General features: G+C 36.9%; 1 protein-coding gene across 3 annotated transcripts in view; it reads left to right on the top strand.

Moving 5' to 3' along the window:
* Positions 1 to 19,860, top strand: part of slc24a6a (solute carrier family 24 member 6a) — a 39,443-nt gene that overhangs the window by 4,897 nt on the left and 14,686 nt on the right. For all 3 annotated transcript variants that reach the window (XM_073922066.1, XM_021474310.3, XM_021474309.3), the window contains exons 2-10: positions 6,271 to 6,366; positions 15,033 to 15,109; positions 16,506 to 16,580; positions 16,666 to 16,750; positions 16,832 to 16,935; positions 17,009 to 17,083; positions 17,180 to 17,205; positions 17,289 to 17,342; positions 18,426 to 18,568. In XM_073922066.1, coding sequence (XP_073778167.1) covers positions 6,271 to 6,366; positions 15,033 to 15,109; positions 16,506 to 16,580; positions 16,666 to 16,750; positions 16,832 to 16,935; positions 17,009 to 17,083; positions 17,180 to 17,205; positions 17,289 to 17,342; positions 18,426 to 18,568 — 735 coding nt within the window. The remainder of the gene's footprint in view (positions 1 to 6,270; positions 6,367 to 15,032; positions 15,110 to 16,505; positions 16,581 to 16,665; positions 16,751 to 16,831; positions 16,936 to 17,008; positions 17,084 to 17,179; positions 17,206 to 17,288; positions 17,343 to 18,425; positions 18,569 to 19,860) is intronic.

The raw sequence follows: 19,860 nt of genomic DNA, 5'->3' as shown, positions 1-19,860 counted from the left end.
TCTGTCGCTAGAGCACTTTTAGAGGTCAGAGGAGGGAGGTTTACCTGCACAGCACACATTAGCTGGCCTTCGTTACACTCACCCCCCTAAACCTCACTCCCATCCGGGTCACGGCACCAATGTAACCCTGCCTGTCCTACGCCACCCAACCCGCTCCGAGCTGGGATCGATCCGCCGACCTTCCGCATGGGAGTCGTTCGCTCTACCAAGGAGGCTAAAGACCATGGCCTCTAGTGTCTGTCGCTAGAGCACCTTTAGAGGTCAGAGGTTTACCTGCACAGCACACACTAGCTGGCCTCCGTTACACCAGGGCGATAGAAAAGTATGTTCTATGCAGTATGAATGTGAGTAATATAAATGGAACTTGGCATACTACATCTATCATTTTGTCATTATCACGTGACCTACCTTCATCAGTTTCACTTCCATTCATGAATTCCCTCATGAAGTGTTATGGGATATTGTAGTGTTCATCATATTCGCACACTACATTTGATAGATGAATGAATAGTATGTATATGTGGATAGATAGATAGATAGATAGATAGATAGATAGATAGATAGACAGACAGACAGACAGACAGATAGACAGATAGATAGATAGATAGATAGATAGATAGATAGATAGATAGATAGATAGATAGATAGATAGATAGATAGATAGATAGATAGATAGATAGATAGATAGATAGATAGATATACAGTATGCATGGGTAGTATATATGGATGGATGGAGAGACAGGCAGACAGACGGATAGATGGATGGATGAATAGTTAAATATGTGCATGGGTAGTATATATGGATGGACAAATATGTGCATGGGTAGAACAGATTATATGGATGGATATATGGATGGATGAATAGACAGATTAACAGATGGATGGATGGATATATATGTGTATGGGTAGTATATGTGGATAAATGGATAGATGTATGGTATAGCTGGATGAATGGATAGATGGATGGATAGATAGATGGATGGATGGATGGATGGATGGATGGATAGATGTAAAATATGATTATAAAAGGAATAGTAAATGTAAATTAACTCATCACCTTCTTGGTAACGTCGTCAATGTCATTGGGTCACCATTTTCTTTTTTGTACTATTTGCCATCGTAGGTCTAGTGAATTGATAATTGTAAACAAACAAAAAAAAAACATTTTAATTCCATCTAAAAATATGATGTTTTAAAAGATACAAATATACTACAAAAAATACATAGAAGCTGTTTAGGATTGAATAAATGGAGTATAACACCTCAGGACATGTCAGCTACCCAATGAGCTGCACCAGAGCTGACATTTCAACACCCTGTCGAAAAGCACAAGCTGATGCTGACAGAGATGAGGTGGAAAAAACTGCTAAATGTGACCTGCTTCTGGGTTGTCATTCCCCTTTGTTGCTTATTATTTGATTTCTTCACGGTGCCTTTATCTTTTATAGCTTTGTCTGAGTGAGTAATGAGTTCCTCTGGGAGGTCGAGTCTGAATGTTAAGCAGCGCCTAAAACAGCAGCTCTGGAATCGGCAACTGAATGAAACAAATGTGAATTTTTAGAAACTGGAGCTGCACTTTAATAATAGACGACAACATAACCATGTCAAGCACAGTGCCTGTGGAGACGAGGATCCATGGTTATGTCAAAAAACAGAGAAACCTAATACGATGATTACCACCAAGAACTATACAAATAAATAAATATGCAACTTAGAATTGAAATGAAAATCGAATCATATTGAAAGATATTTACTGTGTTGCCATGTTGTTATGCATCAGTCATGCTCAATTTTAGTATTACTACCGAGCTATTGTCTTAATGTAATATTTGTAAGTAGGGATGGGTACCGAAACTCTGTACTCATTTTAAAAGATCGAAGTATTGATAAACTCTGACGTTAAAAGTTTTGCTATCGATACTGGAGAATTATTGCTGTATACACATTACTAATAGTAGCATAATTTAACTGACCAACCTTTTTTCATTTGCAATATTTGATATTCATCTGCACAGATGGTAATCTTACATGAGAAATGTTCGAGTTTCCGGCGAGCACATAAAGTTTAAAAGCCTTCACAGTTCTTGGCTGTGTGCGCACTCAGTGGAGGCTCGCGCTAAACGCACTCACATAGCTCACGACACAGACTCGCGCGCGCACAGAGGTTGTATTTTCAGAGTGGACAGCGACAATGCCTGTTGCAACAAACGCTACAAATAGTTTTTTTGTATAAGCAGAAACGCAAGCAATCTGGCTAAGTGAAAGTATCTTTCAAAAGTGCATTTATTGCAGAAAGATAAATAAAAAGTTTTTGACTGCCTAGTGGTAATCTTACATCATCCACACCATTGTCAGCAGTCAATCACCTAAATTAGTATAATAATTAAATAAACACACATTCGGTTATAATGAAAACAGTATTTTTTCTGCAGTAGCCTAAATAAATGGTAAACATTAAACATGCTTTTACATCTGCTGTATTTACAAATATAGCCTATGAATAGCTTAATAATAAACTATGCTTATTAAGAAAGCTTATTTTTACATTGCAAGATGTTCCGAAACTGTGAATGTGAATGTGTTAATGAAAAATCATAAACATTATCTTATTTAACTGCATTTTGTAACTCAAAGATGGTATTTTCAACTGCAGGGAGCGGAATAAACCAAGAAAGATCACAACTTCTGGCAGAAAAGGCAAACATGTTGATTTTTTTTCAAGAAAAAGATTTTTCTCTGCATTCTTTAAAAGGAAAAAAAAATATTTATTTGTTTTATAATTATTGGTTTTGTTTTATTTTACATTAAAAACATAATAATAAAAAAAGTGTTGTTAATTCTGTTCAATTTGTTTTTTTGTTAAAAAACACTTCAAAAAGTACCATTAAGAGAACCGTTACAGTACCGAACCGACATTAAAAACTTCACTACACCCATCCCTATTTGAAAGCAAATAGTCTATTGCAGTTATATTTGGAACTGATTACTTTGCATATGCAAATGAGAACTATCTTTGTCATTTAGTTCTTGAGTGAAACCACACCCTCTCCAGGCTCTGATCCAGTTCCACACCACTCATTAATCACTGCTTTTGGATCTGGTTTCCATGGTGACTTGAGAGGTTGGGAGGAAGCATTCTGATTGCCTCAATCATTCAACTATTTTTAAATGAGTTGGTGTTGAGGTTGCACACAGCAGGTCAAAAATCCTGGAAAAAAAAGAGGGGAAAAGGAAAGTAGAGGTAGTAGGGGTTATAAACCTTTTTGAGTTTCTTACTTCTGTTAAAAGCAAAAGAGGAAATTTTGAAAAAAAAGCTGAAAACATTTAATCACTGACTTCCATAGTAAAAACACATACTATGGTAGTCAGTGTTTACAGGATTTCAGCTTTCTCCAAAATATCTTCTTTTGCTGTAATCAGAAGAAAGAAACTCAAACAGGTTTGGAACAAGTGAGGGAGAGTGAGAGATGACAGATATTTAAATTTTGTGTAAACTATCTCTTTAAAATATTAAGCAGCACTGTTTAAAATAGGAAACTATTCTTTTTTTGATTTATAATATTTCCCAATATTTTTGTTCAAATAAATGCAGCCTAAGAGACTTCCTAAAAAAATAATAGAAATCTTAATATAATCTTAATCTTACATTTTTGGTCTTTCTCATGAATCACATGAATGTTGCCCATAAAGTCAAAAACAAGTGAAAAAGCAGTCAGAAAGGAATAAAATGATTATTGTCATTTCTGTAATAGTAATTTTAATTAATAGCAAATTCTTCATTTTGTAAATTTTGAGTTTAAGCATCTTGTTGCTTTTGTAAAAAAAAAAGTACATCACCGTCTTTCTCAGAGCAAATATTTAAAGAGCCCCTATTATGCATTAAAAAAGCTCATATTATGGTTTTGGTGGGTCTCCAACAACAGGCTGATATGCATGCAAGGTCAAATATCCCAATGACTCCCATATGATTTGTTCAACATGATGCTAATCTGAGTTGATTGGTCCGATGACCCAGTCTGTTGCGATTGGTCGACTGCGTTCAGCGCAAGACAGAGATGCCCACTACGGTTTATCAAAAATTTTGAAGTAGTCAGAGTGCAGAGTGCGAGTGTATTTGTGAGCCCAATGCAGGATTGCATTAAAACAATGCAGTTGAACACCAGCATATTGCTTTATTCTTAACCACGACACACACATTCAGTATTAATCCACAAAATGGCAAAAGCTGAACTATTTTGAAACTTGACCGCCACACGTGTGTAGGAACAGCTGATGGTGGTCTTAGCAACCACAAACCGCAGAGGATCACAAGCTCACAAATGCATTTAAATCAAATCTGTAAACAAAGCGGCATGCATTGCATTTTAAAGTGGTTAGAGTGGTTACAAGTAACAAAACAATTAAATACTTATTTTGCAAGCTAGAGAAAACAATAAGGCAATCATTTTAATCACACTTAAGTTACTTACACTTGTGAAACGAAACCATGAACTGTGTACTGAAAAGGTTCCTGTAAAGCTCTGATAAAAGTCCCATAAATCAATAGTATTTTCTGATCCTTCCTTTAACAAACAGCCGACAAATACCCCGTTGTAAGCATGTAGATAGCTGAAGCACTTGTCAGAAAAATGACGGGAACACGGCACAAGGCTGGGGCTGTAATGCTGAGGTATTTTTGCCTCATCTTTAGGTAAAGAAAGTAACACTAACTTTCCCACACATTTCAGAGGACAGCCTCTTCGCAACATGATTCAACTGGAATCTGCTACAGTGTTTGGCTTCCTCTTTTTCTTTCTACAGTGTTTGTGGGCGGGGCCGAGGGTTTCAATTTTCCTGGGTCTGTGGGCGCAACAATTGGGCGGGGCTTGAGTTCCGTATAGACGTCACACCGACACGGCTAAATATTCGTTACCCCGACGATTAATTTGAACCACTGAGTCGACTCTTTTATAGATGATTCAATATTTTTAAACATGACACACTGTCAGTTTTAAGCCTTAGCTGGATATTTCTATTCACTTAGAGCTGTGTTACACACTGCATGGAAGGTAATTTTCAAAAAACCCATAATAGGGGCTCTTTAAATGCTGCTATCATCAATAATAATATAAACTTGCTAACTTCTAAATAGGACTTCAATTCCCATTGAATGTAAAATAAACAACAAGCCATTCTAATATATGCTCACTATGGCCAAAAACTATTATAGTAATATTTATATCCATACTGAAATATTAATCAATCAATCAATCAATCAATCAGTCAGTCAGTCAGTCAGTCAGTCAGTCCATCAATCAATCAATCAATCAATCAATCAATCAATCAATCAATCAATCAATCAATCAATCAATCAATCAATCAATCAATCAATCAATCAATCAATCAATCAATCAATCACTCAATCAATCAATCAATCAATCAATCAATTAATCATTAAGCTCTGGTACTGTAAACTAGTACTGTGTCCAATAAATTGCAGTTGATGTAGTATTCTCAGCTTGATGACATACTGTAACATCTGTAGTTTAGTTAAAGGGCATCTATAATGCAAAATCTTTGGACAGAAATGTGCGCAGGAATAGTGTGTACTATAACATTCATGTCGTTTCAAATTGTATGATTTTCTTTCAAATTTATTTTGTTATTTTGAAGGTGTTGGTAACCAAATCGTTTTTTTTTTTTGAGCTACAATAACATTCTGTTAATATTTCCAAATATCAAAAATAAAGTGCCTGTACTAGCATAAAAGTGCATGTGTATTAATGTCTGTGTTGAATAAAATAAAGTGTTTGAATGCCTATAGCTAGCGAGCAAGAGATCTAGCCCTTTTTACAGTAATTTGCTGTAATCATACTGCCTGCCTTAATTTTACAATACAATTCTCAAAACAACACATTACTGTGAATTTCACCGTTATACCTGTAAAGTGATACTAATGTAATTTACTGTGAAAACTTACGGTAACTGTAAATGAAATATTTACAGTGCAGCTATAGCAGAGTGATCCTTTAAAATTACACCATTGTCTGCGGGAGTTGCCTCCGGGTGCTTCAGTTTCCCCCACAGTCCAAAGACATGTGGTATAGGTGAATTGAATAAACTAAATTGTTCATAGTGTGTGAACGAGAGAGTGTGTGGGTGTTTCCCAGCACTGACGGTTGTACTGATAGAGCCGAGTTGCAGCTGGAAGGGCATTCGCGGTGTAAAACAATTGCCAGAAAAATTGTCAGCTCATTCCGCTGAACAATAATGTGTTGTGCACTGTTACAGAACATTCCAAAGAAGAATCGGACCAGAACTGGGCTCGGCGTAAACTAACCCAGCAGATAATAGAGGAGAACCAGACATCCAGTACACCCAGAGCTGGTGAGTGACTCTTTCTCTGTCTCTATGAATCACATTCGTCTATATCTCGCTATCTCCCCCCGCGCCTCCTCGTTCAGTGAAATGATGCAGACAGGTGTCCTCTTCATAGCCGAGCCCCCTTTGAGGCTTGTGTTACCAAGCAACGGAATCCCTAATTTCAGAACAGAGAATAGTCTGTTTTAAGCATTCAAAGTGTGCTACTTTAGAGAGATACGTCATATGGCCTTTTTATCAACTGCGCAAATTAGTCATCAACAGAGGTGTTTCACAGCAGCGCTATGAACTGCATTTTTTCAATTAAATTTTATAATGTTCTCTGAACTCTCTCAATTACATAAATATACAATGTATTATCTTAAATATATGTAAAGCAAGATAGAGTCAGTTAGTTATTTTCAATCCTGTTTTTTAACCTCCTTAAAATGCACCACACTGAATAAAATTATTACTACTGCTTGTTCAAACTACCTGTTTAAAAAATGAGATGAAACAGCACAATTCTTGTCTTTTCTTTGGCCAATTCTTTTGTTTTATGTTCACTCACATTTGTTAACATAAGTGTTTTGTGTTGGGACAACATGAAGCAATTGTGTAGGTCCAACTACCTGGTTAGGTGATTTGTAGTTCCCAACATGCTTTGCGTGGCATTGAATTAAGAGAGAGAAATGTTGACAATAAAGGTAATCTTAGGTGTTTAAAGTAAATAGGAAGACTTGTTAGAGTTTAATCTTCAATTTTGTTTGAAGATTTAGAAGAGTTTCATGTAATGTTTTGAGTTTTGCACCTTGAAGAAGCAGCCATGCTTTAGGTGTTGGCAGCTTAATTAGCATGGATGCAGTTTGTTGCTTTGCTCGGTGAGAAATAACTGTGCTAAATTAATTCTGAAATCAGTCTCAATCAACTGAATTTGCATCTCATAAAATATGCTTATTTCTCTTTTAGTTCATTTGGGATAACTTCAAATAAAACTAATAAACTTTGTAATGTAGAACACATAATAGATGTACATGATATTATCAGACCTTTGAGTTTAAGTTAAGTAAAAATACAAATGTATTTACAATTTAATTTGATAAAATCATGTTGGACCAACTCAACTGCATTTAATTGTGTAAATGTTTTTAGTTGGTGTAAAAAATTTATTGGATGGAAATCCTGCCTTCAATTAAATTGAGTTCATCCAATGAGTTATTTTGAGTGTACTTTTATAGACATTCCTCATTTGAGACTTAGAAGTAAAAGTTTTGCATATTAAAATGATATACTCAAAAAAGATGTTTGCTGCTTGTTTAAACTATTTAAAATGAGCTAAAACAAAACTATTCCGGAAATTTTTGGGTGAAACGTAGTTGTTTTATATTCAATATACTTAAAATAGATGCTGTAACTTAATGGATTTGTATTGGGTCAACTTGAATGAATTGTGTGGAACTCTGCACTTTTTACAGTATATATGGAAGCTGCTGTTATCCGTCTAAAAACAACATGGGGCATTTTGATTAAAAAATATAGACCACGTTTACACTAGTGCGTTTTAGTTTTAAAACGGCGTTTTAGAATGAAAACGATCCGCGTCCACACTCGCGGTTTACCCAGCGTTTCTGAACTGCTATCCGTCCACACCAAAATGCTGAAAACGCACATCACGTGACCACACACACACACACTTTGGCAAGCGCTGCAGCCCATCTACCCAGATGAGAGCTCTGCTAGTCGGACTTCTCATCAAGCATCTCCCGCTGGATCTAACCTAATTATATTTATTAAACGTGATATTTCATTCATCTTGTTGTCTTTATCTAACGACATATTCCCTGACTTTGGTCATTGGAATCTATTACTTGTTCAATGTGTTTTGGCTGAGCGCAAAGATAAGTTAATGAATAATGTAACCAAGTAGCCTACATTCTGTATATTGACTGATCGCTTGCCTTTATTTCCTATAATGTATAAACTTATTGCATGTTATACTTTTATAATGGCCATTATCGATTATTAAAACTGATATTCAGCAAAAGAGAGGCTGTGTTTCGTATTTTCACTGAAATTGAAAGGAGATAGTTGTTATTGGCTCCGTTTTGTTATAAATATCCACACAGTGAAGATGATGCTCATTATGCTGCACGACGCCTCAACATGTCTGCAGTCTAAATTGCTAATATTAAAATGAAAATAGGCACTTCCTTATATCATGTTTACATTTTATTGTTGAGAAAGTGAACAACGTAGCCAGGGTGATGTAAATGAAGTTATAAAGTACACTGTTCCCTTTGAAGATTGACGCGTGTCCTCTGTATAGTCTGTTTTCCATATCAAACTGAGAAGAAGAGACTGCAGCCTTGATCAAACTTGCGAAGTCTGAACTTACACGGAGAAGATTCAGGACTGAATTGTGTGTGTTAGGCTATTTAATATTGAGGAAAAGCCCCAATCAGAGAGGCGAATGTCTGCAGCCCCGCCTCCGTTTTCAGATGTCTCCGTTTTCCATCATCCACACTGAGACGGAGCAGCAGCGTGTCAGAATGAAAACGGCCTCTCCAGCGTTTTTGAAACGCTCCGTTTTCGGCGCTCGAGAACTCCGGCGTAGTGTGGACGGATGGCGTAACCGTAGCAAAACTTATGCGTTTTCAAACTAAAACGCATTAGTGTAAACGGGGCCTAACTCTATTTAACCGATTGTATTTTAATTACATTACAACATCAGTGCTGTTAAAGGAACCTCATGAAATTAAAAATAGCACCAGAAGTTTATCTTTGGCTGAAAAACACTAGCTGTGCAATATGCCACATTCATGGACATTTTAAATGACATCAAATCATATAAGATTACATTTTGGTCATGACATTGCGATTGAAAGTAAATGTTTTTCACATATCATAGGGATAATCTGAAGTGATTAAAATTTTGATTAAGTTTTTAATATGTACATATTATTATTTCTTACATATCAATACTCATTAGTAAACATATAAAAACTGATAACTTGGGTATTATGTAACTAGTATAGGCTGAGCAGCAGATCACTTGTGGAGGACAAATGCAATCAAATGTAATGCTCTAAAAGCCCTTAAAACCCTTTAATTATTCATAAATCCTTCTGATTTATGAAATTCAATAAGGGAGCCCTTAGTAAATTCAATCTGGGTGATACTGAGCAGCTGCTGGTCCCAGCTATGCATTGTGATAACAGATATAATAGCATTGCTCAGAATAATTAAGACATATTCCCCTGTTACATCTGGCATATTATCTAGTAAAACTGCATTCAAAAGAAATGCTGTACATTCTTTAAAATAATAGCTCCATGAAGAATAGGGGTGTCACGATTTTGATTTTTAATCGAAATCGATCGAAATTTATGCTCAACTTCGATTATCGAATCAAAAAATAGAATCGTCGATGCTGCCACGCTCCCATGTCACGTTAGCTTGGCTTGCCAAGTGGGAAAAAAACAGGCTTGTTGAAGTGCTTGTTAAACTGCAGACGCAGGAGACCCATTGACAGAGCTTAAATCCTCTCCTCTTTCAAAGTAGTCGCCGGTGTGGAAGTATTTTGGAATTCCAGTTAGTTATGTTGACAACGTTCGTGTTGTCGACAAAAAAAACACAGTTTGCAAGCTCTGCTATGTACGTATTACGGTTTGGATGATAGACGATGAGCGCATCGCGATTCTCCGCCCCGCACCCGTTGCAAATCCGCTTGTGAAAAATACACACTCAAGCCCTGTTTACACTAATATGTCTTTGTTTTTAAATGCCATTTTAGAACGACAACGATCCACATCCACACTGGCGTGTAGCATTTCTGAGCAACCCTCCTTCCTCTCTACCGCTGAAAACGCACATCACGTGACCATGATACACACAGATACAGACGCACACACATTGTCATGCGCTCAAGACAGCGGGTCAAAGCAGTCAGCGAGTCAGTAGACTGCTTCCATCTTTTACTTTCACACAAGTATTTAGTCATTTTAGCGAACACCTCAGATACTGTTGGCTGGTTTCTGTTGGTTGTGCACCTTTTTTACCGACGCCATTATAACGACACAGATCACTGCCTATTCATGAGTTCCGCAGAAAAAAGTGATTGACAGGTAGTAATTATGTGTGTAACTTACCTTTAATTATTTACTGTATGATTTGTTTATAGTTAAAACAAAGACCATGCAAGTCAGGTAGTTTAAACGGTAGGCTACTAATAATTAATTCGTTATTAATTAATTAATTATTCATAATCGAAAATCGAATCGAATCGTGACTTTAGAATCAAAAATGTAATCGAATCGAGGATTTGGAGGATCGTGACACCCTTAATGAAGAACCTATAATACCCATGCAACCTTTTCATTCCAGAAAACTCTTTTTAATATATATTTCAGATATACAGTAAATTGTTCTTTCAGTTCGTTGACTGAAAGATCTGAATTTTATGGAATCTGCAAAAACCCTCTTTTAGAAACCATTTGAAAGAGTGTATGCAGCAAATTAGATACAAAATCTGTATTATTTTTATACGATAAGTTTAAACAGAAAAGCTGTGGTCATTATTAATCCATGCATTTAAAGGAGTGTCACTTCCTCCCCTGTCTTTTTATTTCAGGGCTGTTTATTAGACAGATGGCCTCTTTAAGGCAGTCAGAATAAGAACAGTCTTCACGCTGATTGCATCTCAAGAAGCTCAAGTATTACCAGTCCTCTGATTTAACTGGGCGCACTCTTCCTGGCCTCTCTGCACTATTACAGATTAGCTAAAAGGCTGGTCAATTCAATTGCCACTTAGTTACCAAAGACAAAAGCTTCTTAACAACCTCAAGTTAAATGGAGCACATTCTCTTGATAAGGCCGACATCAATGAAGTGAGAAAGCAGAACACTAACTAGCTAGTCTTTTCACAGATTAAAAAACATTTTCTACTCTGTTTTATTTTATCCAATCATCTGTTGTTTTCCTTTGAGTTTATGGCTACCATCAGTGCTTAACATTAACTTTTTTGATCATCAACCACTGCGGCTAGTAGTTTTGCAACATTACTAGCAACTCGCCATTTTTACTAGCCACAATTTTGTTGTTGGGAAAATATATTTAATATGCATAAAATTTGACTGTGGCATGCGTAAAATACTTGATTTACATTTTTGTTACATTCACCTGCCTCCTTATTCTTTCACTTTTTTGTGTTGTGTATGATTATCCTCAATGAGTATGTTTACATGGACACCAATAATCCAATTTTAATATGATCAAGACAATACTCTGATGAAAAGTCTACCATGTAAACAGCAATTTTTGATTAATTAAATCGGATTAAGGTCATAATTGAACTAAACAGTAATTAGATTAAGACGTGGAGTATATTGATTTTACCCAAATTATTGAAGTGCGGTACAGACATTTAAACACCTTAATCAAGCTATTACCATTGTGTAGGTTTTTTGCCACATTTTGCGACAGGATACACACATGGTTGTTTGACACTATTTTCTGCACAGTGTAGGACCACAGACACCTGCATCGCGAAATGCAGTTTTTTCCATACGGCGTGCGGTATCAAAATCCATTAAAACAACACTCTTTCAGCAGTTCATACTCGCATCCAATATCTCACTTGTCACAGGGCATGCATGAAATGTTCCTGAATGAATGTGAAAGTGCCAAACTGCAGTTAAAGTCAACAAATTAAAAATGAAACAACCAAAATTACGTCAAACTCCAGAGGAAACATGGATAGCGTGTTGACGCGATGACGTTAATTGAATAATGTGCTATATCATGTAAAACGGGATCATTCAAAAAGCAACTCATGTAAACACCTTAATCATATTATTGTCCATGGTTTCTGCTACATTCATTCTTCCATGGCGGGACGCCACACCAAAATTCATCCTGCCACAGCTACAATACAGCTTCTCATTCAAAACATCTTATTTTTTTTAATAGCGGGTAATAATCGTACCAAACATATTAAAGGGTAAGTGAATTATAACAGTGCAAACTTTTCTGTAACCGTAGTAGTGCTGCGTGTCATTTGCTTATCGCTTTAAGGTTACGTGCTGACTGGCTGACTGACAGGTGCGTGAGGCCAGCAAACACGACGTATAGCAGTTTCATTTTAGTTCAGGACGCATTAATACCGCTCTGTAGGTCTATTGGAGACATTCATAAATATTCCTAGCAAATCTAATAAATGCTGGAGACATACTCGTTACATAAACGCACTAAATCACACTTCAGCAGCATTTATTTGAGAGCGCACAAGAAGATCTGCGCACTCTTGAAGAGGCTTATATTTGAGGGGGCGTGCAAGAAGTTTTGTGCACGAGCAGAAGAAATCAGCGCGCAAGCAAAGAGATCAGCATGCTTGTAGGCTGTTACATAAATGCGACCTCAACTTCTAATACTGCGCTGACGACATTTATCATTGAAATAACGTCACAGGTAGTTGGTAGATCTGTGTAAAAAAAAGGCCTGCCGCCACAGCTGGAAAAAATCCTAGAGGAAACACTGTTGTCTTATTTATATTAAGGCTAATAAATTGAATACTAATGTCTATGTAAACGTAGCCAATGGGCATGAGCAAATGGGTTGTGGTTTCACAGTGTCGCATTGCAACTAGTTTTATTTCACAGAAACTTTCAGGGCTCAACACTAAGCATTTACCTAATTTTTCTCTAGCCAAACCAAAAATAAATAAAAAAATCTTAGCCCAAAATAACTGTAAGCAAAAAAAATCAGGTCAAAAATATACCATGTGCGATAATGAAAGGATAATCATGTGAAAGGTTAAAGTGAAAGCAACCTGCTGCTTACAAAAATACTTTTTTAAAGTCGGCAGGACTGTGGGTGCACAAGTGTTACTTTTTGTCCAGTCTATTCAAAAGAAAACCAGATACTCTACGCTTCCAGACATGGATGCTTCGCGCAATGAACCATTTCTTTTTGAAACTTTTAAATACTTGTGCACATTACATCACCTAAAAATCAGCCTTGACACTAAAGCTCTCGTCAGTGCGTAAGGATGGCTTGTATCATTGTGCGCGTGATCATCCTTTCATTTGGTATTCACCTGCTTTCTTTTGCTGATGCGAAAACCGTAAAAACTACAAACTACAATTCAAAAAATGATCTTTAATCAGACAAAGTGGCTAGTGGGAGTGGCTAGTGTTTACCACAAAATAGCTGAAATCTACCCGCATTTGGCAGTTTGGCAGGTGGTAATGTTAAGCCCTGGTTACCACACCTAAAGACATTGTTTAGATGGGTTTTGTCTGCTATGTGTGGGACTAGATTCTTACACATCTTATCTTTAAAAAAAAAATTAAAAATTAGATTTAATTTTTTTGACTGGCGACATGGGGGCGCAGTGCCACTCAGCATAAAGGTCACTGGTTCGAGTTGGCATTTTTGTGTGGAGTTTGCATGCTCTACCCGTGTTGGAGTGGGGGTTTCCTCCAGGTGCTCTGGTTTCCCCCACAATCGAATCGCAATCACAATTTAAAATGTTGCAATTAGCTAATCACAAGAGGCCGTGATATGTGTGTATATTATTTAATTTCCCCCGCCCAGAGCAAATGCATGATTGCCGTCTGTGTGTGACAGCCTTACTAGCCAATAGAGGGAGCACACTTCCATTCTGCCAATTAGAATTGCTCAATGCCCACAATAAAACAAACAAACAAACAAGAAACTGCGGACTAGTGGCATGATGGGCACTGCCGCTTCAAAAGCATTAATAGACTATATCATATCAAAGAAAAACAGCACATAGGTAAAATAGGAATATTTTGGTTTCAAAGTCACAGACATCGAAAAACAGGTAATTTGTAAAAGCTGTTGCAGAAATGTTGCCATAGCACAAGGAAGTACAACAACCAGCACCTAAAAAAGCACCACAGGCGGCTATATGAGGAGTGTCTTGCTAAAAGTATTGCCAGTGATACTCAATTTAGTAGCTAGCAATAGCAAAGCATTATTTCCGAATTGTTTGTGGCTGTTACACCATATGAAAATACATCACAAGGGCACCAGGAGATAATAAATAGATAAATAATCCCATAACTCACTCCTGTTTGCTCTAGAGAATAATGAGTGTTTCATTTCTAAATATTTAGAAACAAATTTGAATAAAAGTTGGAGTTTGTTAATATCTTTTCAGCACCATTTTATAACTTATCCTGACTTCATTTTAGTAGTAAGAAGCTATGATATGGATTATTGAGCTGAAGCTTGTCTACAAAATTCAAATTAAAATCGCTATATCTTTAAAAAAAAAATTGCAATTAGATATTTTCCCTCTAAATCGCACAGCTCTAATTTGAATCAGCTAATCTGAATTAATGATTCAGTAGCCCTGTCGCCTAACCATGTTAACCTATTTTTATTCAATTTAATGACCATCATGAGAACTCTTTAGTGTAAAATGAGTTTATATAGCCACTGCACTGTCAGACTGTCAAAACCTTTTCCTTCTGACCTTTAACACAAGTGCTAATGTGCGATATGTGAAGCAGCACTTTCATTTCAGACCAAGGCTGTGAAGCTAGTGTTTGAAAGGGTTTCCAAATATTTTGAGCCTTGCTTTATAGATTGCATTGTTTCTCTATGCTAAATTCCTACTGGTGTTTTATTTTTACTTGTGTGCTCATTGTCAAATATTTTCCACACAGCTATCCATGAATTTCCACAGGACATCTTCACTAAGGGACAGAGGAGGCATGGGGCCATTCTACTGCATGTGTTTTGTGTAAGTGTCGAACACTGTTGTAATAAAGCTTTAAGTTGTATTTATATTTAATTAAAGGTTTAATGTCGGAATTTGTGGTGGGAAAAACAAAAACGCTTTTATTCAGCAATTGATAAGAAGTGACTGTGAAGACGTTTACAATGTTCCCAGAGAGATTGATTTCATTTTGTTTCTGTGGATTTTTGACATCTTTATAATTAAAGATAAAAAGACATTTCAGTTGATCATTTTGTGAGCACCAAATTGCAATACTAAAGACTGGAGCAATGCTGCTAACAATTCTGCTTTAAACAACAGGAATAAATTACATTTTGAAATGTATAAACATGAAACAGATAATTGAATTTGTTACAATATTTCAGAATATTAATGTTTGTACTGTATTACTGATCAAATAATTGCAGTATGAGTGAGCAGAAGAGCAAAACGATTAAAAAATACAATCAATAATCAGCAAAGTGTGTTTCCATTTGTATTTTTTTTAGTTTCAGGTTTTAACAGAAGTTTTAAATTTTACTTGAATACTAGTTTTACTTGTAAACTGTAAGAAACATTTGTAAAAAAAATGTAATACCAACTACTGATGTATTGATCTTTGTTATACATTGACAACACCTAAAATCAGGAAGTGAACATTAATTTAGCAGCATAAGATGTACAGTAACATAAATCCTTAAAGGTCACATGAAGTGCTTTAAAATGTGCATTTTTATTCGATGTTTGACGTAGTTTCAACTGAAAAATGAAGAGAGGGTAAGACTTAGCTCCTCCCCTTAAAAAACAGCCATTAGCGTTTTGTTTTACAGCTCTCCTAGTGAGACGGGTTGATCTCAAGGGCATCAAATGAAAAGCAAATGAGTTGTGTCTTAAAGGTGGTGGGGCATGTCAGATACTAGAGAGCATTTGTTTGGTCAAGATTTGATGAGAAACTGAAGTATGAGGTGACGTGAAAAAACCTTTGATCCATTTAAGCAGAGGTTCCAAAATAAAAGTCTAGGTGTGAAAGCACCCTAAGATCTAAATAAAGTTATAATAATTTCACTGGACCTTTAATTTAGGAAAAATGAGAAAAAAAATCTATTAAAAAATCCAATATGAATAATTTTCAATGTATATAGTAAGGAAACTTACTATTTAACAAGTTTTATTGTAGCACTTTTACAGTATTTTACTGGTAAAATGAAGGTCATTTTTTCACACTGTTTGCGTAATTTCTATGACTATTTTTATGAAAATTATTTGTATACCAACTTGTTTAAGTGTATTTTTAAAATAAATAAATACTGTATATTTGTTCTTTAAAGGAATGCATAGCACAATTCAAAACAATAGCTAAAAATGAAAGCCTCTATTCCTGTTACCGAATCTTTACTGTCTTTTGTCTGCTCTTCCACAGGCGGTTTATATGTTCTACGCCCTTGCTATTGTCTGCGATGTCTTCTTTGTCCCCTCTCTGGAAAAAATCTGTGAGGTAAGTGTAGATTGTGCTGATAATAACCCTCAATAGTACTGTAGAAAAATCAGAGCACATTCTGACCTGGAGTTTGTATCTTCAGAATCTGCACCTCAGTGAAGATGTTGCCGGTGCCACCTTTATGGCAGCGGGAAGCTCCGCCCCTGAGCTTTTCACATCGTTGATTGGTCAGTGACATCTAGCAATGCTTTTCAATAAATCTTACTTTATAAATAAGTCACTGATAAACAGTCATCTCTTCATATCAGGCGTCTTCATCACCAAGGGAGATCTGGGTGTAGGAACTATCGTGGGATCTGCTGTCTTCAACATCCTGGTCATCATCGGAGTTTGTGGGATATTTGCTGGACAGGTAGTACAGTACATCGGTATTTAAAACAATAAATGTGAGACTATTAAACTGCTAAATATGAATCGCTTCACAGACCATCACTTTGACCTGGTGGCCGCTCTTCCGGGACTCTATTTTCTACATCCTCTCTGTGCTGGCATTGATTCTGGTAAGCAGGACTGTCGTTTTTCAGGTTCTGTTTGTGTTTTACATTTGTACTCACACTAAATTGAGGCCATTTTGTGTTTGTTTGTGTGTATTTCAGATCATATATGATGAAAAAGTAATCTGGTGAGTGTGGCTGAGAAGCTGTAACAATAATTATTTACATTTTAGTGAAGCGTGCCATTTTTCATATAACATCACTGTTGCAGGTGGGAGACTATAATCCTCATATCGATGTATGGAGTTTACATCCTTATCATGAAGTGAGTATTTAATTTTTTGTAACATTATTTAACTCATTCATTCATTTTCTTTTTGATTAGTCTCTTTATTAATCCAGGGTCACCACAGTGGAATGAACCGCTTATCCAGCACGTTTTTAGGCAGCAGATGCCTTTCCAGCCGCAACCCATCCCTGGGAAACATCCTCACACACACTCATCCACACACATACACTACGGACAATTTAGCCTACCCAATTCACCTGTAGCACATGTCTTTGGACTGTGGGGGAAAACGGAGCACCCGGAGGAAACCTACACGAACGTAGGGAGAACATGCAAACTTCACATAGAAACGCCAACTGACCCAACAGAGGCTCGAACCAGCGACCTTCTTGCTGTGAGGCAACAGCATTACCTACTGCGTCGCCCAATTATTCAACTAGTGGGTGGTGAGTGGTAAGCACTGTCACCTCACAGCAAGAAGGTTGCTTATGTAGCTTTTCACATTGTCATTATGGGGTATTGTGTGTAGAATTTTAAGGAAATAAATGAATTTAATCCATTTTGAAACAAGGCTGTAACATAAAAAATTGCAGAAAAAGTGAAGCGCTATGAATACTTTCCGGGTGCACTGTTGTGGAATTGGGTAAGGTGAACTGCTATAGGTGAACTGGGTAAGCAAAATTGTCTGTAGAGTATGAGTGTGTGTAAGTGTGAGACTGTATGGGTGTTTCCCAGTACTGGGTTGCAGCTGGAAGGGTGGCCGCTGCGTAAAACATATGCTGGAATAGCTGGCGGTTCATTCCGCTGTGGCGACCCCTGATAAAAACGAATGAATGAACATCAAATAGAGTGGTCCCTGTACATCAATAATGCACTGTGGGATTTAACTGTGAGGTTATATAATGGGTTTCTATTAGATCAAATTAGTACCACATTTGTGATTCACTCACAGGCTGACGTTCAGGGAATAATCATGCTGTGAATGCTTTTAGTTTCTCAAGATGTGTTGTTTTTGATTGTTGTGCACAGCGAAGGACATACTTAATTATTTAGTTCTTCTCTGCTATTCAATTTTGACATGATATACGGTAATATGAATGTTTGTGTGTCTGTTTCAAGGTTTAACAGTCAGATTTGGGGCTGGGTGGAGCAGAGGTTTGGTATCCCGGGTCAGCCCTGTCTGGTCAGCAGTCTGCGCAGAGATGTGTCTGTAGGAGAGGCAAGCCCACACTGTGACACCTCCATGATCCTCCTGAAGAAAGGTGTGTGGATCTGTGTTGGATGTAATCATGGACTAAAAAAATGTGAAGCGGTGACACGGCCTTCTTCCACTGAATGCTTTGAATGTGAAATGCTGATGGAAAGCACAGACTGTTGCAAATAATTGCTGAAAAAGGAGCCTGGCTCTTGGTTCATCCATGTTGACATAGGCCAACATGAGTTTTGTCTAATTATTATTTCATACCCAATAAACGAATTAGTAACTGCTAGATAGCAATCACCTGTTTTTCCTGTCATATAATGTTTGGTATCAGCAAACAACTAAGATAAAACCCACACTTCTCTGAATAAATAGTGATCCATCCGAACCACCTGTGGGTCAGAAAGTATATTTTACTGCTGAGCAACTCATTTTGTCTTGGTAAAATAACACAGAAATTGAGCATTGATACTTCAATCTCCTCCCAAAGCTCTGACAGTCTGCTTAGAGAGGCTGTCAGTCACAGCTGTTAGTCATGATGATACACCCCATTTTAAAGCAGTAAATTACTGGCTAAAACATACTCTTTACAAAAACGAACATCTGAACCTAAATCAGCATGATAACAAGTGCCTTAATTGACCAAAACCATTGCTCGGGAAATTTTATTTCTAGTGTAATTAAAAAAATAATAATTTTTTAAATTATTTCGACTTAGGTCTCATTTGTTAACATGGAGGCTGGGTTTTGACTTGTACTGCATCCAGCCACCAGGGGTTGAGCTGGGGGCTACACTCAAAAGGGGGTGTGAGGCACACCTGGGGTAATTAATTACAAAGTACAAATTATGAACTAGTTACAGATTAATCATGCAATGAAAAAGTAAAGTAAAAACTTGCCTTAAATTTTGTTCATATATTAAATAGGTCTGTATAAATTTGTATTTTTGTAATACAAATATACTTTGCAGAATAATTTCTCATCTAAAGATGGTTATGTTTATCTAAACCAGGGGTCACCAAACTTGTTCCTGGAGGGCCGGTGTCCTACAGATTTTAGCTCCAACTCTAATCAAACACACCTGAACAAGCCAATCAGGGTCTTACTAGGAATACTTGAAACATCCAGGCAGGTGTGTTGAGGCAAGTTGGAGCTAAACCCTGCAGGGACACCGGCCCTCCAGGAACGAGATTGGTGACCCCTGATCTAAACAACTGAACATGCTTAGACAACAATGGCAGGGGTGCCCAAAATAGGTCCTGGAGGGCCGGTGTCCTGCACACTTTAGCTCCAACTTCCATCAACACACCTGCCTGGTAGTTTTTGTATACCTAGAAAGAGCTTGATTGGCTG

This window comes from Danio rerio, chromosome 14 (assembly GCF_049306965.1).
Source record: "Danio rerio strain Tuebingen ecotype United States chromosome 14, GRCz12tu, whole genome shotgun sequence".
In the NCBI taxonomy this organism is placed as follows: domain Eukaryota; kingdom Metazoa; phylum Chordata; class Actinopteri; order Cypriniformes; family Danionidae; genus Danio; species Danio rerio.
The sequence above is the reverse complement of the archived record's forward strand: the minus strand, read 5'-3'. Positions and strand labels throughout refer to the sequence as shown.